This window comes from Equus przewalskii, chromosome 17 (assembly GCF_037783145.1).
Source record: "Equus przewalskii isolate Varuska chromosome 17, EquPr2, whole genome shotgun sequence".
Taxonomy (NCBI): domain Eukaryota; kingdom Metazoa; phylum Chordata; class Mammalia; order Perissodactyla; family Equidae; genus Equus; species Equus przewalskii.
In genome coordinates, this window is record NC_091847.1 from 75,724,973 (window position 1) to 75,751,946 (window position 26,974).

Here is a 26,974-nt window from a genome sequence, read left to right on the forward strand (position 1 = left end):
TGAGACATCTATACAATATGTTACTGAGTGAAGAGAAAGGGTAAGCACTTTACTTTCTCCCTTATAAATGAGTTCTCACCTCTTTTCTCACCACAGCATTGACTTTCTTAAACAAACACCTATATATGATAAGCAAAACTCAGGAATAACATTTGAACCCATGAAATATCACCACAATGAAGATTTCTGGATCAATAGCAAGCTGATATCTCAAAGGAAAAAATTAATAAACAAACAACACATAAATAAGGTGAAAAATTTTTTGTTCTGTTTTTGTTTTCCACCTTTCCCGAGGCTGTTGCTGAAGTTTTTCAAGTCGCACTACAGATGGCTGGTTGGATGCAGGCACTGTAGTTGGCTTCCCAACAGTAACATTCAGGTCTGGGGATAAGAATGCTGGATATTCCACTGGCTGTGGTAGAATAACATTTCTGCAAAATGGTGATAAAGTTAAAGATTGAAATCACACAAAATTTCCCTTCTAAAATCCATGGTAGCTATCACTTTTGAGTCATTCTCTCTTATACTGTAAGCTCACCTATCTACCTTGGACCATCAGAGGACAGAGTTAGGAAAGAAGAGAAAAGTTAGAAATCCTGAGAGAAGTGCTCTCTTGAATACTCTTACTACTAAGATTATGGGCAGTAGGGATGGGAAAGGAGAGAAGGACTTGAAGTGCTAATGAGAAGCAGAAAGTGAGCCCAGACCTCTCTCCCAATCTCTAGATCCAAATATCCATTTCATGGCCCAGTCAAGTTGACACACAAAATTAACCATCACAAGTCCACCCATTCTGAACTTGGCACCCATAAGCATCTCCTTAAAACATACTTAATCTCCAAATGAAAACAATAAGGTCATAATTCCACCTAACATGATACCACTATCCTGTATACAACCCAAAACTCAAACTTACTAACCCCTTTCCCAGAAGAGGAGGTAAAGTCTGTGGGGGAGGTTTACTCTGCTCCTTGATATCCCGCAACTTAAACACTATGATGTAAGGTTAACAATACTTAAATATTATGATATAAAGTCAATAGATCTTATGTTACATGGTAAGGAGATAAGAAAGGGAAGAAAATAAAGATATTATATACATATATGTAAATTATTATATTATACATATAATTTTTTTTCAGGTCACTGGCACAAGGCCAGAGTAGCACAGCCAGGTGAGGAATATGCTGCCTCCAAAATCCAAAGCAGCCCACTAGATGTTGTGCCTCTTCTTTGGTTGTAGGAGGGTCCAGATGCAACGATTTACCCTTCACTAAGCAGGAATATCTTGACAAACCCCACACCACTGGATCACTAAAATTTCACTGAGGTAGAAGCCCCCTGAATTTTTGTCAGACTTATTTCCACTCTCTGACACTAACTGTCTTACCAGTAAGTCTAGAGTAATTGTTACTTCTTGATCACCAGGTCCAATCAGCATAATAACATCAGTGTAATGGACCAGTGTGATATCTTGTGTAAGGGAAAGATTAAGAATCCTAGATAGTAAATTATGACACAGGGCTGGAAAGCTGCCATACCCCTGAGGTAGGACAGTGAAGGTATATGTTCGGCTTTGCCAGCTGAAAGCAAACTGTTTCTGATGGTCTTTATTAACAAATATGGAGAAAAAAGTGTTTTCCAGACCAATAGTTGCATACTAGGTACCAATGGATGTGATAATTTGCTCAAGCAATGAAACCACATCTGGTACAGCAGCTGCAAGTGAAGTCACCACCTGGTTAAACTTATGACAATCTACCGTCATTCTCCAAGATCGATCTGTCTTCTGCACAGGCCAAATAGGTGAGTTGAATGGGGATGTGATGGGAATCACCACCCCTGCATCTTTCAAGTCCTTGATGATGGCACTAATCTCTGCAAGCCCTCTAAGAATGTGGTACTGCTTTTGGTTTGTTATTTTCCTGGGTAGAGGAGCTCTAATGGTTTCCATTTGGCCTTTCCCACCATAATAACCCTCAGTCCACAGGTCAGAGAACCAACGTTAAGGATTCAGTAAATTGCTGAGTATTTCTCTTCCAATTGTGCATTCTGGAATTGGGGAGAGAACCACAGGATGGATTTGGGGACCCACTGGGCCCATTGTGAAATGGATCAAAGTTCCATTGATCACCTGACCTCCGTCAGCCCTTACTGTGACTGGTGAACAACAGTGATACTTTGGGTCTTCTGGCATTAGTGTCAGTTCAGACTCAGTGTCCAATAGTCTCTGAAAGGTCTGATTATTTCCTTTTCCCTAATGCACAGTTACCCTGGTAAAAGGCTGTAGTTCTCTTTGGGGAAAGCTGAGAGAAAGATTAACATTATACAATTTTGGCAGTGTATCGGGGTCTCTCCTCAAGGGGACCAGGCCTCCTCTTCATTCAAGAGGTTCTGGGTCTGTAAACTGGCTGAAATCTGGGAATTGACTGAGGAGCTGTGACTCTCTGTTTTTATGATTCAGGTTAGACTTTTGTTCACTTGACCTAGAACTTTTCTGCTTATACTGATCAAGTAAGAATTTAGTAGGCTTCCTTTATATTTTATTTCTAGGAACATGATGATCAACTAGCCAACACCATAGGTCTCTGTGAGTCAGCCTATTCTGACTGCGGCTTTGACTCTACTGTCTATTACAGTAGCCACGCCCATCTTGCCTTTGGCAGTTGAGTGCTGCCACTTGGTCCTTGTCACTGTGGGATCAAATTACTCCCAATTCATTTAGGTTTCCCTAAATTTAGTTCAGTGACTGCAGTTCCCACTGTAAGGTCTGGCCTACAGGGAAGAGCAATCACTGAGCTCATCAAGGATGGGGCTTCCCTCACAAATTTATTTCTCATAGTCATGGTGAAAGACGTGTCTTCTGGAACCTCTCAGGATGGATGAGTAGGTCTTAAATAACAAATCCACTCCAACTTTCCAATCTCCATAAGCCTTTGAATTCCTTCCTCTACATTAAACCAAGGCAGGTCTGACATTTCCAATTCATTCACAGTGGGCCATCTTTTGGCCCATGTTTCACCAACTAACCAACCAACCAGTTGCAGTCCTTTCTAATTCCCCAAGCTGAAACATTAAATGCAGGGTCTTTGCTTAATGAGCTCATATCAATAAATTTGGTGTGATCCAACTTTATGTTCCTTCCTCCATTTTCCACATCCTTAATATCCATTCCCACACATTTTTGTCTATACAAATTAGAAAACTCAAGTAGTTCTTTTTGGAGTGTAATGCACCTCCTCACGAGTCACACTTTGTACCTCACCTTCAGGGGCTTGCTGGGACTTGAGTCTAGTTATAGGCCTAGAAGCAAAGAGGAGTGGTGGGTGCCGCTCCTGAGGAGAATCAACATGTCTTGCATGGCAACTCCCTAAGAGAAAGCCATTGCTGTTTCCTCAAGCAAGGCAGGGTTAATCCCCTCAGATGGAGGTGGAAAGGTCACTTCCACTGGGAGTGGTGATGACACTTTTGCTGGAGGTGGAGAGGCCAAGTATTCCATTAGGGGTGAGAGGTCACTTCCACTGACAAAGAAGATATATCAGAATTTAGGGGCTCAATGTCCCCAGCTACATCAGGGTCTTCCCCCATATTCCCATTCCACTTTTAGGATCTCATTTATTTCCAATCAACACCCTCACCTTAGCAGCAGACATCCTGCAAGGCTGGGTGTTCAACTTGGGTTGTGATTCAGCCAGTTGCAGGATGAAAGTCTGCATGTGATTGTCAGCAATCCTAGTCGTATGGCTACAGGAGCTAAGGGTCTCCTTCACTGCACACACAGAACATTTCAGGTCATTTATGCAATGCTTGAGTGGGAAATTTGAATCCTTAGCTCATCCTTTTCTTTCTCAACTTTGTCCAGCAACATTAGGAGCACCCAGCCAATCTTATTATATTCAATAGTTAGACCAAAATGTTTGAAAGTATCATATACACAGTCACCCAGATCTTTGCTTCTTATAAATGGTTGATTAGGAGAATCCAATGGTGATATTTTGCATATCTCTATTGCCAGATCATGCCATGGACTATCAGTGCTCTCTTCACTCCTGGAAATGGAGTAGTAATCAGATTTGAGAGCCAATTCCAGAAACTCTAGAACCAATGCAGAAAATTCATCCTTAATATTCTGTTCCTCTAGAGCCATTCTTGTTATCAAAATCTGTATTAATCAGGGTTATCCAGAGACACAGAATCAATAAGATGTATACACATATAGAGAGATATACTTTCTTTCAAAATGGTCCATCAAATGGAGTAAATGTCTTAAAGGCCACGTGATTGGATTGTGTTAAGACTTCACTTACGTTAAAGGGTCTGTTCTTTCAGGAGGTGGTGCAATATTCATAAACATGGATGGCTCAATAACTTTCTGAAGAGGTTTTAACTGAAGAAAACAAGTATATTTTAGCACTGTTCAGTTATGATTACAGTTTACTCTAATACTACTATCTTCCAGGACTATCAAATAGGCCTTAAATGATATACAGAAGGAGAAAAGGAATGAAGAGAGGAAGAACTAACATTTATTGCGAACTAAACATCTGCTAAGAACTTTCTATCTTTAATATTACTGAATCCTCTCAATAATCATATGAGGTAGATAACTGTGTCTACTTTACAGATAACATGGAAGATCAGAAGTCTATTCAAGGCTACCCAGGAGGCACGAGAGCCAGGACAGGAGTCCAGCTTTACCTGCCCCCACCGCAGTGCTCTTTTTACAGTATCATGACTGGTAACTAGGGGACTATATTACTGAAAAGTTCACAGACATAAAATAAAGTGGAACTTTTATTATATTTCCCACTCTTTTCCATACCTTTGTTCCTTGTTTTCAGTAGACTCCACCTTCACAAAACAATAGTCACCCAGTTTTATTTGAAAAGGATATATCTCCCTAAGAAGGGGATTGTTACATATTATACTTATATTCAAACACAAAACCTACCTCTGAAGTTGGTGCTCATAAAATATGACTGACACAATGAGGACTAAATAATAAGCCTAATTCACGATAAGAAAAAAATGAAAATAGGCAGAAGGAACAGAAAGGAAAATCAGAGAAGAAAAGAAGAAAAAAAGCAAGGCCAGCCCCGAGGCCAAGTGTTTGTTTCCGTGCTCCACTTCAGAAGCCCGGGGTTCGCCAGTTTGGATCCTGGGCGCGCACCTACACACCACTCATCAGGCCATGCTGTGGCAGCATCCCACATAGAAGAACTAGAAGGACTTACAACTAGGATAGACAATTATGTACTGGGGCTGTGGGGAAATAAATAAATAAATAAACAAATAATAATATATTTAGAAAAAAAGCTTGTGCCTCATGGCTTTCATCTGTATACTCCTTACTTCTGATTTAAAATGCATTAAAAATCATTATGATATACCATACGCAAAATTTTAAAATACACTTTACAGGGATTTTTCAGTTAACATAGCAGTAGACTTATTTAGTAAGCCTGATGTACCCACTCTCCATTCCTGATTAAAAAACAACCAAGACTATAAAAAATAGCAAAAATTGGACATGAAAGATCATATGCAAAGGGTCATTTCCCCTATATAACAGCAGCACTAATGGGACTAGATTTATAAATGCCCCAAAGCTATCATAATACCCATGGATGTCAAGAGTTCTTTCAAACACTTCATGAGAGTATATGTTGGTACAACTTTTCCAGAACAAGTCCTTGAAAAGCTCATTGTTTTGGACAAGAATTTCCATTCTAAGAATCTAGCATAAGGACATAATGAAAGGAAAGGACACAGGTTAATGTACAAAAATGTTGACTGCAACATGGATATATGTAGTGAATTTAAAGGAGGAGGCCACAGCTAGGAAGAGATCTTCTCTGGGCAGATTACTCTCTTGACGAATCAAGGAGGATTCAAATAACACCAGATGTTGAAATAACCATGGGGAAAAGGAACATATGTGATCATAGTACAAAATATTACCTGAATAACATCAATGACTCCAATTTTAGTAAGCATTTTTGACACAAAAATCTACACTCATTTCTTGAATCCTTAAAATAATTTTGTTTTCAATTACATAAGTATGTGTGTACACACATACAAACATACAAAAGCAAGTTTCATAATAAAGACATTTTGAATAAAAGATCATTATTTAAAAATGTATAAGCAAATAATGGTAAAGTTTCATTTTTCTTTAGGCTGGAGAAAAACAGCATTCTTTTAAAAATATTTATTGTAAAGAATTTCTCAAACTGGAAAGGATAGAGGCTCAGAAGAGGACAATCTGACTGAAGAGCTGTAGTAGAGCAATGTTTTAAAGAGGGGAACTCACCTGATGTGAAAATCCATAACCAAAGTTCCCATAGGAGAATATAAATTCCACCTCCATCCTGCAGATAAACTAAACAGGTAGCAAATTTATTTTATTTGATCAGAAAGATATTTTAATAGAGAAGTGACAGCAAGTGATATTTTTACTTTACAAATCTACAAGTTAGAAAAACCAAAGCATGAATCTCCTGATTGAGAAAACAAAAAGAAAAACATACCATTTACACAAGGAACTCCTATAGAAGAATCTACAGAGTTCCTGAAATGTTAAAAACTTTTACGATAAAGTCAAGGAGTATAACATGATTAAAATATAGAAAAATACAAATTTACAATTGTTAATAGGATTAAGCTGAGATAGATATATATGTATGTGTGTACATATACATACATATTTTTTTAAGTATTTACTCACACTTCTCTCCACTTCCATTTTCAGATGAAATTCTAATTTGGACAAGTGATTTCATCTCTCTGAACCCCAATTTGCTCACACGGGAAATGACCTCAAATGCCCATCATTCTGTTTTTTATGTTCCTTGTCCCTGCTTTGCCTATTGGCAGCAGAGGCCTCTTTGAATAGATGATCAATTAATCAAGACAATAACTTTTAAGTACTTAAAAAGAAAATCAAGTAAGAACTGTAAACAACTCTTTAGAAACTCAAGGAGAAACATATTTCCTCAATCCAGCAAGGGAGGACCCTGAGGCTCTGCAGAGAAGCAGCCACAGGCTTTTTTTTTACTCTCTTACCCACTGATTTCTAATTTTCTTCGTCACCATTTAGCAGTAAGATAGCAGCAAAAAAAAAAGTGGAGATGAAGACTTTGTGAGCAAATATTGTACTTTCTATTTAATACATTTCCATTAATTTAAACAGCGACTGGTAGGGTAACAAAAAGAATAAAGACAACATCAGAGGCTACAAAGAATCTCAGAGTAAAGGTCTGTGAAACGTTAAGCGTGCGCACAAAACTGTAGAAGTTTCAATAAAGTTCTTACTGTGTTTCTATTCAACATTTGAAATTCTTGAGTAAAGCATCCTTTCTAGAAAAAAGTAATAAACAATAAAATTCTTAAATATAGAATCACTCATGTAGTCACCTGTATATTATCTAACCCATTTCATAGATTTTAAAAAAAAACACATGTTAATTTAATAGCTAAAATACAAATATAATGAATGCTTGGAAGAAAATAAAAATTCCAGGTTGTACCAAAAATAAATGTTAATATTTACACTTATGCTTTAGACAAAAATGTTCCTGGGAGACAGAGTTGCCCTTTTTGGAAGTCTTAAGGGAACCGCCATGCCTGCAGGCCTCGAGGGGTTACTCAAACACAGGTCCTCAGGATAAGCTGCCTCCTGACAGAACAGAGAGCTTCTCTTCCTCTCTGGAGGACCCTGGGGTCTCCGTAACCAGGCAAACCTTCTGTATCCTTGGTCACTGCCTCTGGTCATCTCTGCTGTGCTACAAGTCCTCCCACCTAAACCAACTGCCCACAGTTCCCCATCTTCCCAGCATTTTCCACTGTGGCTCATGGGACCCCCATTCCATAGTCAACAAACAACCTTCCACCTGTAACTGCTCCACCAAACATCCCCCTTCCCATTCCTGAGACCTGGCCCCCCACCAACGATGCTGCCTCCCTTACAGACTCAAGTGAAGGCCACATGCCTCAAGGGCAGGAGGTGGAGGAGCACCCTCCACACTCCCTTCTATCGCTTCCAGATCATATTACTTCATATAAACAGTTCTCCTCTTTTAAGCCTCATGCTATCTGGCACGTCTTTCAGACATTCTGGTCACTAATTCTCATTTAGTGAAAACTTTGGCATCCGGTTCACACATCCTCTGTATCCTCAAAACATAATGATCCACAAGAACCTATTTAGCACCCGCCCTCTCAGTTCCTTGTGAGGCACTATAATGAGGGAAATAATAAGCGGTGGTATAATGCAGACATCACACAGAGTTAGCATATCATATACAGTCTTCATGTAAAATCACGAGATTTCTCAGAAAATTCATTAATAACTGAAATCAATTTCCTTAATGATCCTGTCAATCTGCTTTTTATAGCTTCTTGCTCTTGATAACTTCCCTTTCCCCAAAGTGGGAAGGGGGGAAGCATCTCACTGTTCCAAGACTTTTTTTCTTCTTCTCTTTAATAAACTGTATCTCTGCTTTTGGTCAAAGAACTCAACCTACTGATTCATCTCCCTTACATATAAGTAAGCTTTTAGTCATACTTTTAACTACTGTAAATATCTTTAAGTTATTTCTGGCAGTCCTGCTAGGATCCGCCCAACTGAGCTTTCACTGGCCAATTAAAGTATTCACCCTGAATATCCCATCCAAACCCTCAGTTTTAGGTTTGCCTTCACTCAGCTCCTCGGGCGAGTTTCAATGTGTGGCAACGAGCTATTCGGCTCCCTGTCCTGAATTTGGCTCTGCTCAGCCCAAAATAAGTTACACGGTTAAGCCTAGTTGGTAAGGGGTGGACTGTAGACTCCTCAAAGGTACAAACACAGGGAGGTATGATTCTTAGGGGGCATTACTCTAACAATCTTCCACATCTTTGAATTCTCTATTGCCTTTCTCAAATAATTTCAGTGGCTACCAATCTTTCTAACGAATTTATCATGTAGTCCTAGGTTCATCTTGTAAAGATCATATGGTCAAACGAATAAACACAAGTGGTACTATAATTCATCCCAAAATTAATAATCACCTTCCCTTTTATAATCAATACAGGAATATTATAAACTCTAATATATTTATATGCCTTAACTGGACCCTAGGCCTTAACAATTAGCTGATATTTCTGGTTTCTCCCAGAGCCTCAGAGGAACCCAAGATGTATCAAAGACAGGAAAGAGCAGGGGATTATTGATACAAGCTATAGACCAATTATTTTTTTATAAAGCTATGCAAAACCTATAGTGTGATTTGTTTAATTCAACTCAAGATCTTTGTCCTCCATAATCAGGCCAATTACATTCAGAAAGTAATTGATACTAATTGGTAATGGTAAACAATACATTTGTGTCCTCTTCATGCTACAGCCATGGGATAATTGTTGTGCAATCAGATGGCCCTCCCACGCTTCTGAACATGATCCACAGTTTGGGCCTGGTCATCAGGTCTTCCCAACTCATCTAAACACTAGATTCTACCAGTCCACATGAGGACTTCTACCCTGGCTAGTAGTTCTAGAACTAAAACAAATGATCTATAATCTATCCCTGCATGTGACCCAAATAGCAAATAATATAGCTCAGGCTTTAGAGACCAGACAGATCAGCATAAATTTGTTGACTAGAATCATCCTAGATAATAAAACTACCCTTGATCTTTTACGGTCCAGTTGTGGTAGAGTCTGTGCAGTAGCCTATACATCTTGTTGTACCTGGGTAAACATGTCAGGAAAAGTAGAATAATCAATAATTTAAAAGGCTCGCATGAAAATATATTCAACATTACTGGCTATTTGGCAACCACAAATTGATACCACAATGAGATACCACTATACACCTACCAGAATGGCTAAGATAAAGAACAGCAACAACAGAAAATGCTAATGAGGACTCTGAGAAACTAGATCATTCATACATTTCTGGTGGGAATGTACAATGGCACAACTCTGGAAAAATGTGGTAGTTTCTTTAACAACTATACATGCAACTACTTTACAATGCAGAAATTCATCGGAGAAATGAACACTGATGTTGATGTAAAAACCTGTACATGAATGTTTACAGTAGCTTTATTCATAACAACCAAAAACTAGAAATAACCTAGATGTCCTCCAATAGGTGAATGGTTAAACAAACTGTGGTACATTCACACCATGGAATACTACTCAACAACAAAAAAGGAATGAACTGTCAATGCATGCAACAACCTGGATTATTCTCCAGAGAACAATGCTGTGTGAAAAACCCAACTCTAAAAGGTTACATAGTATATGATTCCATTTATATAACATCCTTGAAATGAGAAAATTACAGAAACGAAGAACAGGTTAGTGGTTGCCAGTGGGTAAGGAGAGGGTAGGGGTGGGAGGGAAGTGGGTGTAGCTACAAAATGGCAACATGAGGAGTCCTTGTAGAGACAGAAATTTTCTGTATCTTGGTTGTGATACTGTGCTACAGTTTTGAAAGATGTTACCATCAGGGCCAAACTGAGTAAAGAATACATAGGCTCTCTCTGTATTATTTCTTTCAACTGCTTGTGAATCTACAATTATCTCAAAATAAAAGTTCAAAAAAAAGACTACTTGGCTATTTAAGGTAGGCCAAACTCATCCACAGGACTTACTCTCCCATTAGGCCTTCTTTGACTAGGACTGGATACAAAGTGGATTCAAACATTTATTATTATATTTGTGATTGTCTTATAGATCTTGTCTTCTTCTATTGTCTGATATCCAGATGTTTAAATATTATGATACAGCCATCACCCCTAGCCAACACCCAACTAATGAAACTGCATCAAAAAAATAAGACCAAGGAGCCAGCCCTGATGGCCTAATAAAGTTCAATGCTCACTGCTTTAGTGGTCTGGGTTCATCTCCCGGTCGTGGAACCATACCACCTGTCAGTTCCTGTGCTGTGGTGGCAGCTCACATAGAAGAACTAGAAGGACTCAGAACTAGGATATATAACCATGTACTGGGGCTTTGGGGAGGGGGAAAAAAATGAAGACTGGCAACAGATGTTAGCTCAGGGCGAATCTTTTCCTGCAAAAAAAAAAACCCAAAAGACCAAAGTCCTTATGGTCAGCTTTGTACTTCTGGGATCTGAGTTTTGCCTTGCAGGACATTTGGTCCTGTCCAAAACAACCATAAGACGTTTGGTCCACACCAAAAGGTCCTTGATATTTGGTCATATTTGGTCCTGTCCAAAATGTCTATGGAGACATGGGGTCCATGCCAAAAAGTCCCTGATATTTGGTCTGTCCAAAACCATTTGGCATGGACCAAATATGCTCATGGACATTTTGGACAGGACCAATGTCTGCTAATCGAGTTCTGACCAAACAGGGGTAATTGACGAATTCTAATAAGGAAAATCATGCAATCCTTAATTAAGGTAGAAGTGCCTATAAAAGAATACTGACAGATATTACACAGAGATAGCATATCTTGAACACCCCAGAGCCGAAATCATAAGGCTTTTTGGAGAAATCCATAAATAACCAAAAGTGCTTTCCCTGATGACTCTGTTCAGTAAATAATACAGTCTTTCTATCCATGATGTAGAAATTCATCATAGAGACTCACAGCAATGCATCATAACATAGAAACTTTTTGCAGGTATGCACTGGAAGATGTGTTCAAGAAAATTCACTGCAGCAATGTGCATAGCAGTAAAAAACTGAAAACAATCCAAATATCCATTAACAAGTGTAGAGACAAACTGAGGCCTACTCCCACATGGAACAGTACACAGCAGTGAAGCAGTGAGCACTAGCTAATGCAATTAAGTGTATTAATCTCAGAAGCATAATATATTTAGAAACACAAATGATACTATTTTTGTAACTGTACATTAGTGAAACTTTGAAAAGAGCAAGGGAATATTAAATACAAAGTTTAGGACAATCATCTTTTCTTAAGGGGAAGGGCAGAAGGCAGTAGACAGAATCAGGCAGCAGCGCAGGAACTTCAACTGCACTGAGTTAACATTATACCACTTCAGGAAAAACATGCAAATGTTGCAATTTTATAGGTCCTTTAAACCCCACCCCCCATCCTTTATGCACAGTTGTCATGTGCATTACATCTACATTATAAACCCCACAAGACAAGGTTTTAGTTTTAGTTTTAAATAGTCATATATATTTTAAAGAAATTAGGACAAAAAGAATAGCCTTTCCTCTGACATTGTTTTTCTGCTGTTAAGTCCATCAAGTGAATTTTCTATTTCAGATATTGTCATTTTCAGTTTTAGAATTTGCATTTGGTTCTTTCTATATTTTCATTTTTCTGCTTATAGTTCCAAAAAAGAATTGGAAGGAAATTCTGAGAAATGAAACGCTACATTAGAATTGTGGGAAGGTGGGTAATATTTTTCATTTAAAAAATTTATCCTCATAGGGGCTGGCCCCGTGGCTGAGTGGTAAAGTCCGCGCACTCCGCTGCAGGGGGCCCAGTGTTTCATTGGTTCGAATCCTGGGCACGGACATGGCATTGCTCATCAAACCATGCTGAGGCAGCGTCCCACAGGCCACAACTAGAAGGACCCACAACAAAGAATATACAACTATGTACCAGGGGGCTTTGGGGAGAAAAAGGAAAAAAATTTTAAAAAACATTTATTCTCATAAAAATAAATACTGAAAAGTGTGCACATACAACTAGAATCCAAATGTCCTAGTCCCTTCAACAAAATGTGACTAATAAATGTCACATTTTTCTGATGCCTAAATTGTCATATAGTAAAAGGAATTTTAGTCATTTCCAAGATCCCGTCCCCAAATTTCTCTGGGAACCCTCAGTGTGCTGACTCGTTCATTAGTCACTATGCTCTCCTTCTTCACCTGATAACTTGCTAAGAGAATGGAAATCTATCTGATTTTCCCCAGGTTCTATTATAAAAATTTTCAAACATATAAATCAGTCAAAAGACCACAACAATAACTATCAATAAACCCTCCACTTAGATTAAACAAGTTCAAATGTTTATTGAATTTCATAATTGTTAAAACTGCTTTAACGTTTTGCCACGTTTGCTTTATCTGTATGTATACATATGTGTGTTTACTGCACCTTTATAAGCTACAGCCATCATGTTTACTTCACTCCAAAATGTTAAAACTTCACCCTGCATACTGTAAAAATAAGGATATTCTTCTACATAAACACAATATCAATATCACACTTAAGAAAATTAATAATTTTAGAATTTTATCTAATATTCAGTATATACTCAAATTTTCCTAATCATCCCAAGAATGTCTTTCGTTACTGTCTTTTTCAAACCTGTATTCAATCAAAGTTGCTGCATCTCTTTTAATCTAGAAAAGTTCCCTCCATCTTTGTTTTTTTTAAAACAACCCTAATTTTCTAAAAAATATAAGCTGGTATGGGGGCTGGCCCCGTGGCCGAGTGGTTAAGTTCATGTGCTCCGCTGCAGGCGGCCCAGTGTTTCGTTGGTTTGAATCCTGGGCGCGGACATGGTACTGCTCATCAAACCACGGTGAGGCAGCGTCCCACATGCCACAACTAGAAGGACCCACAACGAAGAATATACAACTATGTACCTCAGGGCTTTGGGGAGAAAAAGGAAAAAAATAAAATCTTTAAAAAAAAAAAAAAAAAAAAAAAAAATATAAGCTGGTATGTCCTACCTTACGTATTTATCTTATCATATCATCACGTTTAACTTTTTCCCTATCCCCTAAACTCCTGTAAATTACCGCTAAAGTGGTAAGCACCACATCTCTCCACTACAGAGACACATTTTCCCCTGTGCAATAACTAATCTGTGGGCTGTTACTGTGGCACCCTGTAAATATCTCATTCCCCAATAATGTTTCACTTCATGTTTTAGTACCATTGCTAAGTCTTGACTGAACTAATCATCAGTCACTTTACAGCATCGTAAAAATGGTGAATTTGTAATTCTATCATTCTTTCTACATTTATTAACTGGCATTCTTCTGTTAAAAATAAAAAACTTCCCTTTTTCTTCTCATGCTTTTTTTTTCTTTTTTGAAGATCATTAAGGATTCATGAATTTTTCTTTATTGAGAATTTGTAATGATCTTTTTGATGTTCAAATTATCCTGAAATTGGCCAGTAGGAGCCCCTGCAGTCTGGCTCCTGCGTCTTTGACATAACTCCATTAGTCTTTGAGGGCTTCCTCGCTTTATGTCCTAACAGATATTCCTGAAAATCACTCAGATTGTTTATACTCGTTCTCTGATCGATTAGTTCTCTTCTTCTGGGTTCAGGGCAACCATGGCTGCTAGGAAGTGAGGGGGACTCCTAGAAAAAAGAAAGCGAGAGAGAAGGAACCACAAAATCTGTGTATAAAATCTGTCCAAGCCCTGGCTGACCCTAAATGACACGTGTTCAGGCAGACTGCCAGCAGCCCAGCTAAGGAGAAAAGAACTAGACTGAAATTTGTGCTGCCAACTAAGAGAGAAAGTTTGTGGTGTGAGTCTTATTTTAAAACATTTCAGAAAACATAATAAAGCTTGCTTAGTCTTTTGGGTTGTATCACTGCCCTTCCAGAAAATAATTTTTTAAAAATATTATGCTGTTACAAACCAACTCTTTTTTTCATAGCCAGAGGGAGATATTATTTCCTAAACACATGAGTTTGAAGGCAGATAAAAAATAAAAGGAGTCCATGAGGTATAGATAAATCATAACGACAAATACCAACTGGACAATGTGATACCAAGGAGACAAAATGATTCTGATACACACCTGAATTACTTCATAAAGGTGGGCCTGAACACTCCCTAACAAGACAGGGTATTTTTCTGTATTGTCATATTGCATTAGTTCCAAGTAAATATTATTCCGCTCATCATCTTGACGTCTGGGAACCTTGATACAAAATACAGATGAAAAGAAGCATTATATCTTCAGCCTGAATTTCAGATATAATTTCTGAACAAATATATTCATCAACCATATTATATTATGTGCATACTTAATGATTAGTTTTTATAAAGTTATTAGCCTTATAACTTTTCAATCACACAGTCACATATACCCTAAAGTCAACAAAAGTCAGGATCTTGATAATGTCTAATGTCAATTATAGGCTTTTTGAAACACCCCTTGCCTGCATTCTCTTTTCAACTCTACCCAAACGTTTAGCCTCAACACTCTACTGAAACTACATTATCAAAGGTAATCCAATATCCAATCCAAATAATCTAGGTAATCTAAGCATCCAGTATCAAAAAACATCCAACATCCTTTTCGGCTTTTGTTCTTTAACTTTTTGATAAAATGTATACCATTGTCTCAACTTGGAACTCTCTACCAATCCTGAGCTCTGTAACACAGTATCATTATTATGTGAACTTTAAAATTCATACACTCTTTTGCTAATTAGAAAAAAATCTCATATCTCCCCACCCCAAGATTCTAGGTGCCTTTTAAAAAATATTTTTAAATTAAGATATAGTTGACATACAACACTGCATTCCTTTTAGGTGTACAACATAATGATATGATGATTGCATATATTGTGAAACGGTTATAAGTTTAGTTAACATCACTACCACACAGTTACAATTTTTTTGTGCTGAGAATTTTTAAGATATATGACTTGCAAATATTTTCTCCCATTCTGTAGGTTGTGTTTTCATTTTGTTGATGGTTTCCTTTGCTGCACAGCAGCTTTTAGCTTAAGGTAGTCCCACTTGTTTATTTTTGCTTTGTTGCCTTTGCTTTTGGTGTCAAATCCAAAAAACATTGCTAAGCCTGATGTCAAGGAATTACTGCCTATGTTTTCTTCTAGGAGTTTTATGGTTTCAAGTCTTTAATTCATTTTGAGTTTCTGCATGGTATACGATAGTAGTCCAGTTTCATTCTTCCACATGTGGCTGTCCAGTTCTCCAAACACCATTTATTGAGGAGACTCTCCTTTCCCTATTGTATATTCTTGGCTCTTTTGTCATAAATTAATTGACCATAATGCATGGGTTTAATTCTGGGCTTTCTATTCTGTTCCATTGATCTGTGTGTCTGTTTTTATGTCAATATCATACTGTATTGATTAGTACAGCTTTGTAATATAGTTTGAAATCAGAAAATGTGATGCCTCTAGCTTTTACTTTCTCAAGAATGCTTTGGCTATTCAGGGCCTTTTTTGGTTCCATACAAATTTTAGGATTGTTTTTCCATTTCTGTGAAAAATGCCATTGGAATTTTTATACAGATTGTATTCAAACTATAGATTGTTTAGAGTTGTATGGCCATTTTAACAATATTAAATTTTCCAATCCATGAACATGGAATATCTTTCCACTTATTTGTGTCTTCTTCAAATCCTTTCATCAATGTCTTACAGTTTTCTGGGTATGGGTCTTTCACCTAAATTAAATTTATTTCTAGGTATTTTATTCTTTTTGATGTGACTGTAAATGGGACCGTTTCTTAGTTTCTCTGACAGTTTGTTGTTAGTGTATGGAAACATAACTGATTTTTGTTTATCAATTTTAGTATCCTGCAACTTAATTTGTTTATTAGTTCTAACAGTTTTATGGTGGAGTCTCTAGGGTTTTTTATATATAATATCATGTCACCTGCAAATGGAGACAAATTTTCTTCTTCCCTTCTGATTTAGATGCCTTTTATTTCTTTTTCTTTCCCAATTTCTCTGGCTAGGACTTCCAATTCTATGTTGAATAAAGTGGTGAGAATAGACATCCTTGTCTTGTTCCTGATCTTAGAGGAAAAGCTTTCAGCTTTTCACTATTGAGTATGATTTAGCCATGGGTTTTTCATACGTGGCCTTCATTATGTTGAGGGGATATATCCCCTCTATACTCACATTGTAGAGAGTTTTTATCATAAATGGATGTTGAATTTTGACAAAAGCTTTTTCTGCAACTGTTGAGATGATCATTTGATTTTTATCCTTTTTGTTAATGTGGTATCACATTGATTGAACTGCAGATGTCGAACCATCCTTGCATCCCTGGAATAAATCCACTTGATCATGGTGTATGATCCTTTTAATGTACTGTCAAATTTGATTTGCTAATGATTTCTTCAGTATTTTTGCATCTATTTTCATTAGGAATATTGATCTGTAATTTTCTCATAGTGTCCTTGTCTGGTTTTGGTATGAGGGTAATGCTGGTCTCATAATACGAATTTGGAAGTGCACCCTCCTCTTACATTTTTTGGAAGAGTTAAGTAGGATTGGAATTAATTCTTTAAATGTTTGGTAGAATTCACCTGTGAAGCCATCTGGTCCTGAATTTTTGTTTGTTGGGAGGGTTTTAACTACTGAGCCAATATCCTTTAGGTGCATTTTTATGGTGTCATCCCCCATGGCTGAGATCATAGAGTCTGTATGAGACTTCTCAAAGTTATGTTTATGACTGTCTTCCCCTGAGAAATGAGAGAAAAGGAACGCAAGTGTCACCCTGTGTGCCAGCACAGTGGTTGAAGGGCAGAATTACCTCTTCAGCAACTGGCATCTAGATTATTAGAACCAAACTGGCTGCTAGAAAACTATAACTGTTGAATAAAATATTTAAAATATCTTCTTAAAAGCATAAAAAAGTCAATAAAGGGTAAGAAGTAATCTCTAAAGCTCTAAGCATTGACAGACCCTCAAGAGGTAAATTAGACCCTGAAGTTGCATTTTGCAATCAGGCCACCTGGACCTGCAGTTTTCAAGGTCACAAAATAGAGAAGACAGAATAGAGAAGACAAGACACGGGCATGTAACTGGAGATCCTCCCCTAACACTCCTCCCACAAAGCTGAGAACTCAAAAGGGCTATGGCTTCATGAACGCAGAAACCTTTCTCCCATCCCATCCATAAAAGGCTACAAGGAAAGCTGGACTGCTGAGCAGAATGAGGGGGGAGAGTCCTTGAAAAGCTGTAAACAAAAACCTGTTCAGCAAAATTGCAGCCTAAATTCACATCTACTGAATGGCATAAAAACTTTCAAACCTGACACTTAAAATGGTTAAAGTGGCAAATTTTACATTATGTATATTTTACCACAATACAAACAAACAAATAAACAAGATGATTTAATTAAAAAAAAATCCTTCAAGTGTGGAATACAGTTTAAGGTGGTCAAGTGGTTCCAAACCAGTAGCGGCCTTAGGTGCACCAGAAGTAAACACAAATCTTCCTTAGAGATGCTACTTTCATCCTAGACCTCAAAAAAGTTCCACAAATAATTTTCCAAAGAAAACGAGCATAGTCAAAAATAACTATGCCAACCAGGAAACAAAGCACTGTGAATGAGATCAGTAGAAAGAGACCATAAAAGTGAAAAGTAGTAGAATTTTAAAGCATTATGCTTACTATATTTCAAGAAATAAAATACAAGCTGAAAATATATTCCTGGCTTAGGAAACTATAAACGTGATTTAGCAAGCTTGAACAAAGAACTAAACAGAAGTTGTAGAAATGAAAACTAAAATAACTGAATTAAAACACTCAATGTATGGACTCAATCACACATTAGTTTCAGCTTAAAAGAATTAGTGAACTGGAATAAAGATCAAAGGAATTATCTAGAATGCAAGACAGGGAGAGAAAGTGATGGAAAATATGAAAAAAAAAGTTAAAAGACAGGGATGATAGTGTAAGAACATCTAACATATGTCAAAGTTCCAGAAAAGAAAATAAAGGATCAAGAAAATGGGACAGTGAGGCAGTGTTGAAGAGATACTGGCTAAGAATTGTCCATGACTGATAAACATCAACAATCCAGTTTAAGTAGGCCAAAAAATCCCAACAGGATGAACAGAAGGAAATCCAAATACAGACATATCAGAGTGAAACAACAACAACAAAAAAATACATAAAAACACAGACATGCAAAGAGAAAAAGACATTTTTTTTCAGAGGTGACAGATTGATAGGCAACTTCTCTTCAACAAATATGGAAACCAGGAGGTAGTGGAATGATACTTCAGAAAACAACTGCAGACCTAGAATTCTGTACTTACCGAAAATATCATTCAAGAATGAGAATGAAATAAAGACATTTTCAAGCGAAAAAAAAGCCTGGATTTGTCACCAATTCACTCTCATGGGAAGATATTTTAAATTAATACCTCAGATGGCAGATAAGTGAACCCAGGAGGATGATCTGAGCTGTAAGAAAGGTTAAAATGCCAAATATGTAGGTAAAACTAAACAAATATAGACTAAATTAAATAAATAAAATTTATAGCTAAGGTGATTTAAAAATATAGGAAAAAAAGACAATAACAACATATTAGTTGAAGGTCGCAAGTGGAATTAAAGTTTCTAAGGTCCTTGTTTTTCCCAGGAGAAGAATGATGGTATTGTTAAACCACAAATAATTTTCCAAAGAAAACGAGCATAGTCAAAAATAACTATGCCAACCAGGAAACAAAGCACTGTGAATGAGATCAGTAGAAAGATTTGGGATTTGATAAACATGGGATTTGATAATCATACATAAAGTAATTTCTAAAATAACCATTAAAAAAGTAGTGTATAATCTCCCAAACAAGAGGAGCAAAAATACAGCAGGATTTTTAAATGCTCAATTCCAAAGAAGGCAAAAAAGAAGAAAAAGAATCTATAGCTCAGCTGGGACAAACAGCACAAAATAATGTCACAAATTTAAACTTAAATGTATTTATAATTACATGAAACATAACAGGCTAAATAATGTAGTTAAAATACACAGATTGTCAGACTGTATTTGAAAAATCCAAATATATTCAGTTTATAAAAGATAGATCTAAAACATGATGTAATTTATATTTTCTAATATAATATTCTATTTCACCTAGATTTTCAAATTTTTAGAATTACATGTGATATTCTCTTACAGCCTTTTAAAATCTTTTCCACATTTATACCTATATTCCAAATGTTATGTAGTTTTCTTGAGGAGACTTACAAGAATTGTGTCTATTGTATTAGTTTTATCAATAATCACCTCAAGTATTTAATATCTCTACTCATTTCTAAGTCATTTCTTTCTTTTCTCTGTATTAATTTCTTCTTCGTGCTTCCCTAAGGTTTTACTGTGATTTTCTAAGTTCTCAAACTCAGTGCTAATTAAGTTTGCACTTTCCTGTCTTCCTTCCTTCCTCCTCTCCTCCCCCGACTTCTGCTTTCCTCCTTCATAATACATTTTTGTATTGTTTTCCACGGTTGCTCTAGGGATTATAATATGCAACCTTAACATACCACAGAATGTCCTGAACTAAAATTATACCATATCATGCACAATAGTACAATTCCATTTACACCTCCTCATCCTTTGTGCTATTCTTATCATATATTCCACTTCTACATATGCTATAAATTCTACCATTCATCATCATTATTTTGTTTTAAATAGTCAAGAGTCTTTTGTAGAACATTTTTTACATAGTCTTTTTTACCCATATATTCACCATTACCTAAGCTCCTTCATTCCTTCCTGTGCATCTGGGCTTCTACTGGGATCATTTCTCTCCAACTTGAATCTTCCTTTGACTTTTATTTTAATGCAGATCTTCTAGATACAAATTCTCTCAGATTTTGTCTGTCATCTTTTTGAAGAATATTCTCACTGGATTTAGAAATCTAGGTTGACTTTTTTAGCACTTGAAAGATGGCATCCCCTCGTCCCCTGATCTCCACTGTTTACGATGGGAAGTCTGCTGTTACTCTTATTGCTGTTCACCTGAATGTGTTTTCCCTCCAGCTGCCTTTAAGACTTACTCTTTATTTTTGGTTTTTAGCAGTTTATCATCTACTTAGGTGTGATCATTTTGTACTTATTCTATTTGAGGTTCAGTGAGTTTCTTGAATCTATAGATTGATGTCTTTCATCAATTTTGGAAAATGTTTAGCAGAAAAAACTCTACAATACTAATACACTGAACACTTTCTCTTCTTTCCTTCTGTGATGCAACTACACATCTGGAAATTGAGTGACACTGCCCACTGGTCTCTTCCATTTTTTGGTCTTTTTTCTCTCTGAGCTTCAATTTGAATGATTTCTATTGACTTGTCTTTCAGTTCACAGTTCCTTTCTTCTTGCTCTGTCCAGAATGCTTTTAAGCACTTCAAATGAATTCTTCATTTCAATACTGCATTTTTCAAATCCAGAATTTCCATTTGGTTCTTTTCAGAGTTTCCGTTGTCTTCAAAATTTCCATTCTGATCATTCATTTTGTCTTCCTTTTCCCCTTTGACACATGTAAGATAGTTACTATAAAGATCTTATCTGCTAATTCAAACATTTGAGTTACCTGTGTGTTGACCTCTATTATCTGTTTTTATTTCACCATGAGTAGCAATTTTTTATTGTATAATGGGCATTGTGAAGGATACATAGTAGAGACTCCAGTTTTTATATCTTTCTCTAAAAAGCATTGAGTTCTTTTCTGGAAGGCAATTAATTACTGGAAGATCATCTTGATCCTATGATAGCTTAGTCTGAGGATGGGTCAATTACAGTTTTGTCCTGGGTCCTGAGGTTTAACCCTTACTCTTAGGAGAGGGTCCTCATTCCTATGATTTGGCCTTTCTGGGATCTCAACTTAATACTGAGAATGTTCAACAAGGTCTCTCTACTTAAATGCCTCAGACTCCAACAACTCTGAATTCGTGATTTCTGAAACCTCTATTCAGCTCTCAGCATTCTAGCATCTGTTCTCTGTAATTTCTCCTAGAATAAACTCACCTCGCACATGCACACCTTAAGATCCAGCCAAGAACCTAAGTGAATACCTATACAGATTTCTGGGGCTCCTTATCTGCTGCTCCCTCCTCTCTAGGACCCTGCCTTACAAATTCCAGCCACATTAGCAGCCCAAAACTCTCTTCTGTTTCCTGTGCTTCCTCCACCAAGCAAGACTGCCATTCCTTGCTTAGGTTCTACTTCGCTATGCCAGATTCACTGCCAGACAGAAAGCTGTTCTAAGTGTAGAGCTCACCTCTTGTGCTTCCCTTAAGGACTACAGCACTCCAATCTCCATTGTAAAATACCAGAAAATAGTTCCTTCATATACATTATTCAGTTTTATAGTTGTTTAGACCAGAAGAGTAAATCCAATACCAGCTATTCCAGCATGGCTAGACCAGAAATCCACTACTATTCATTTTTCAATATGGGTTTTAACATCACTTACTCAACAGCTTTCCAGAACAATTAAACTAGATTAAATCCACTTACTATTCCTTTTTATTTTTTTGGTTTGTATGTTTTTGTTTTATTTTTAACCTAGACTTATCTTGTAAGTTTCAGCAAACTAAAGTCTTAAAGTATACACAGTATAATTGTATTTTATCTTAGTTACATAATATGTAGTTTAAAAGTCAAACAGTTCTACAATGGTTAAAACAAAGAAACAACTTTTTTTTCTCCCACCTGTATTAACCTTTTTCCTGTATTTTATGATGCTTTGACATCTTAAAAAGCTTGCTGGCCAGAGAGAGACTTCCTCTCCCCAGCTGAGCCAATTCTTAGAGATAGAAAAGGGCTTGGGTGGATGGAAGCACATCCTTCATATGCAAACTAACCAATCCCAAATCTATAGCCCTAACCACCCCTTTATCTAACTTTCATATGGAGTCAATATTTTCCTGCCCTAAATCAACCCAGGGCCAGGCACCAGGCAACCACAGTCTAGCCTTACAGCCCAAAGCCTACAGGATTATTCAGACTAGCCAGTTCTCAACTGGCAGCTCTGCCCTGCACTGCTTTTCCAGGAAACCCAAGGAAAGGATCTGGCCTCGGCTCTTTCTTCACTTCTGTCTTCTGCCTCGTGACCATGCTGGTACTTCCCCAGATGCCCTGTGTGGTGTCGTGTGTCCCTTTTTCTCAGGAAATATGAGTAATAAATTCTCCTTTCAATGGCATTAGCTTCTCCACGTCATCACTCAGTCATACCTCTATAATACCCACCTCCTAATTTCCACTCCTCAGAAGCCACCTTTCAACCTTTTTCAGGGATCTCTCTGTTTTTTGCCATGAAATCATGTTTCTAAGTAACATGTTTATATTATTATTGATTTTTTAGTTTTCGATAATATCTATTGACTGCTTATTGTGAAAAATATTAGCTCTCAACACTCTCGCCGCAAAATTTTCACACTTCTCTTCCCCTCATTCTTCCAATATGGTATATATCATACATTTTTGTTAGACCAATACTTAGTGTTTACATTATGTATATGTAACTATTTCTCAGAGTTCAACAGTATAGTTACAATGATTATCTTTCCTTTCCTATATCACTTTTTAATTTTCCTGGAGGTACAATTTTTTATGTAATTATTACTAAGTCATTCTCTAATTTTCCATTAGAATTCCATTAAAACCTTCCTCTTAATGTGCTAAAACTAATAATTTCTATTAAAATAAATATTGCAAAAAGATTTTGATTATGCAAATGAAAATAAGTACCTTATTAATTTATATTATTTTCCAGCATTAATTTCAAATTATATTTAAATGGACAGATATCCACAAAATTCTTGAAAACCTAGCAATGAAACTTGAGAAAACTATTTGCAGAGTAACAGAAATAGTAATGGACTGCCTTTAGCAAAACCGTGCCTTTTTTTTTTTTAAACTTGTGCTTAGGGGCCAGCCCAGCGGCGCAGTGCTTAAGTTCGCACGTTCTGCTTCTCAGCAGCCTGGGATTCGCCGGTTTGGACCCCGGGTGCAGACATGGCACCACTTGGCACGCCATGCTGTGGTAGGCGTCCCACGTATAAAGGAGAGGAAGATGGGCACGGATGTGAGCTCAGGGCCAGTCTTCCTCAGCAAAAAGAGGAGGACTGGCAGTAGTTAGCTCAGGGCTAAACTTCCTCAAAAAAAAAAAAACAACCCTATGCTTAAAGAACAATCTTCAATATTCAACACGTAAGCAAAATGAAGTTTGTAAAAAAAAAAAATGGAGCATAAAGGAAATGTTTTAGGATTTCACTGAAATTCAAGCACTGTAATAAACTACTAGAAACCACCTGGACTAATCACTGAATCCTACAGCTATATGAAATAGTGTTGCTCATTTTAAAGAAAACTCCGAGATACATTTAAGATTCTAAGAAGCTTAACTGTAAACAGAAGCAAACTCTTAGCACAGCAAGCTCTAGTGTGAGAGGCAGTTTGATGAAATGTAGTCTGAAGCTAGCCTGCCGATATTCCCAGTTCCACCACTTAGTAATTCTATGACCTTAAGAAAGTTCTTTAAACCTTACAGCATCTGTTTCTTCATCTGGAAGATAAGGATGATAATAAGAGTATATATATTTTGGGGGTTCTTATAAAGACTAAGTAAGTTACTCCATGCAAAAATAATGAGAGTCTATATAAGAAGAAAGGAGAGAGGAAAGGAGGGGGAGATGAAAAAGAGTGCGCTACGGACTGAGCATTTGTCTCCCCTCAAATTCATATGTTGAAGCCTAAATCCTCAACGTGATGGTATTTGTAGGTGAAGTGTTTGGGAGGTAATTAGGTTATAAGAAGAGACACAAGAAAGATGATCTCTCTTTGCTCTCTGCCGTGTCACTATATACTGAGAAGATGGCTATCCACAAACCAGGAAGTAGACTCTCACCAGACACCAGCTCTGCAAGCACCTTGATCTTGAAGTCCTCACCCTCCAGAAAAGTGAGAAATAAATGTCTGTTGTTTAAGCCACCAGTCTATGGTAATTTGTTATAGCAGCCCAAAGTGACTAAGACAACATGGAAGAGGGTAGGCAGGAGGGCAAGAGAAAGATAAGGGAAAATGCATGTGTGATGAACACTCAGAACCACAGACAGTAAGATGTCAGGGAAGAAGACCACCAAGATCATGCACTTTACAGCACATGCTGTTTATTAAAAAAATACTAATATTGCCCATAATATAGAAATAGAATAATGTAAAATATCAAATAAAAAGGCACTGCTTTTGTTTCTTTCCTATCCTCTATAAAAAAGGTATAATTAGTATAGACTATTCAAAACTATAAAAATGCATTCTATACACAGAAGAGAACTTTACCTGTACAGAAAAATACTTCACTTCGTTAAACTTAATTATAGTGTTCTTTTCATTGTTTTGGGGTAGAAAGCTACACATTTTTGTAGATTTCACAACATTGTTTATAGAGATGCGGACGAACAAATTATTGTAATGTTGTATATCAACTGAAAATAACAGATATTTAGGAAGCAAATTTTGTTATAATTGAACAATAACTCATCATAAAATTAATTCATTAAATAATTCAGGCCAAAAGCTAAGAATAATCAAATAAATAAAGAAGGTAAGTGTAGGGCACACCAAACAATAAAGTCTTTTAAAATAGTATTTTGCCCACCAATGGTAGGTACAATATAAGTAGGAAAAGAAGATAAATTCTTCCTTAGATCATGTCTCATATTTTTATCCTCACATTTCCACTATCATTCCTTTGCAAATTTTTCTATATATTATTTTCCAAGGTGACTAAACATTTGCAATATATAGTTGAAATTTTTTAAGCATAATTATCTAGAAATTCAAAAACGTAAAAAATATGTCACTCGAGAGTAATTTATTTTTAATTTTAAGAAAACAAAACTTAAAGCAGTGTTCTACTCTCTAATTCACCTCACTATATTCTTCACTTATACTACTCAACGGGTCTGTATTTTTATCTTTCATAGTACTCCATGCATTAAAACAATTTTGTTTTTATGATTTAACTAATTATCTTCAAAAATCTCTTTATACAGAATTCTCTTCAATAATTAATTTTATATAAAAAAGAAATGCCAAGTCTTCATAATAAGACTGGTTTTATGCTTATTAAATCTCATAATAAGCATTCAGCTTAATTAAAGGTGCCAAGATAGATAAATCCTTTCAACAATGTTTAAGAGAAGCACAGTTATTACTCAGCAATAAATTAGTACTTTCATCCAAGAAGATATGTATTTTTCCTTTAACTTATATGGTGATTGAGGTGGATTACAGATGGCTGAAAATTGTGTGTCACTCTCATCAGAAAGCGGAGTTTACTTTCTCTGCTCTTGAATCTGCCTGGCCCTGTGACGACATGAACATGCCGTGGACGTGACCAGGGCTGGGACTAGGATGAGAGAGAAAGGCACGTGCCAGGGTGCAAAATTTAAGGAGACACCAAAAACTTCAGTAATCGAGATAAATAATATTTTAATATATATGTTTTTTAAAAAATCAAAATTAATGCAGGAAAAAAATGATGAAAGACAAGACCGTGGGACTACATGGAAAGAGAGAAAGTTCCCACCATTTCAGCACCCAGCCAAATGCAGGCTCACTAAAGCATCAGACACCTAAAGGAGCCATTTTAGATATTCCAGCCCTTCCAAACTGCAGTCTGTGACAATGTCAAGCATAAGCACCACCTAATGAATGCACAGACAATGATGGCAACAATATAATTGAAATTATATTGTTATTATTATATTGAAATTATACTGAATTATATTGAAATTATAAGCATAAGCATCACCTAATGAATGCACAGACAATTGACGGCACTATATAATTGAAACAGTGATATATGACCATAGCATGGTTCTTAAATCAAAACAAAGGATACTCTTAGTTGTAAACTGTCTGCAGTTCTTTACATGAATAGCCAGGCAGCCAACCTATAACAATCAAAATAAAAACATAGTGAATCGAATTTTTAAAAGTTAATTTTCTTCCATTTTACTCTACACCAAACTACATTTAAAAAAAAAAGTTTCGGGGGCTGGCCCCGTGGCTGAGTGGTTAAGTTCGCGCGCTCTGCTGCAGGCGGCCCAGTGTTTCGTTAGTTCGAATCCTGGGCGCGGACATGGCACTGCTCATCAGACCACGCTGAGGCAGCGTCCCACATGCCACAACTAGAAGAACCCACAACGAAGAATACACAACTATGTACCGGGGGGCTTTGGGGAGAAAAAGGAAAAAATAAAATCTTTAATAAAAAAATAAATAAATAAATA

The 26,974-nt window shown here is 36.7% G+C and overlaps 1 protein-coding gene across 50 annotated transcripts in view; it reads right to left on the reverse strand.

Moving 5' to 3' along the window:
* Positions 1–26,974, reverse strand: part of C2CD6 (C2 calcium dependent domain containing 6) — a 168,472-nt gene that overhangs the window by 123,521 nt on the left and 17,977 nt on the right. For 25 of the 50 annotated variants that reach the window (XM_070580687.1, XM_070580664.1, XM_070580663.1 and 22 more), the window contains 7 exons: positions 26,584–26,635; positions 25,017–25,162; positions 14,761–14,883; positions 7,318–7,362; positions 6,317–6,385; positions 4,308–4,387; positions 285–431 (listed from right to left, as the gene is read on the reverse strand). In XM_070580687.1, the coding sequence (XP_070436788.1) occupies positions 285–431; positions 4,308–4,387; positions 6,317–6,385; positions 7,318–7,362; positions 14,761–14,883; positions 25,017–25,162; positions 26,584–26,635 (662 nt within the window). Of the gene's footprint in view, positions 1–284; positions 432–4,307; positions 4,388–6,316; positions 6,386–6,533; positions 6,590–7,317; positions 7,363–14,760; positions 14,884–25,016; positions 25,163–26,583; positions 26,636–26,974 lie in introns of all 50 variants that reach the window. The other 25 variants (XM_070580701.1, XM_070580696.1, XM_070580694.1 and 22 more) reach the window with 4 other exon arrangements.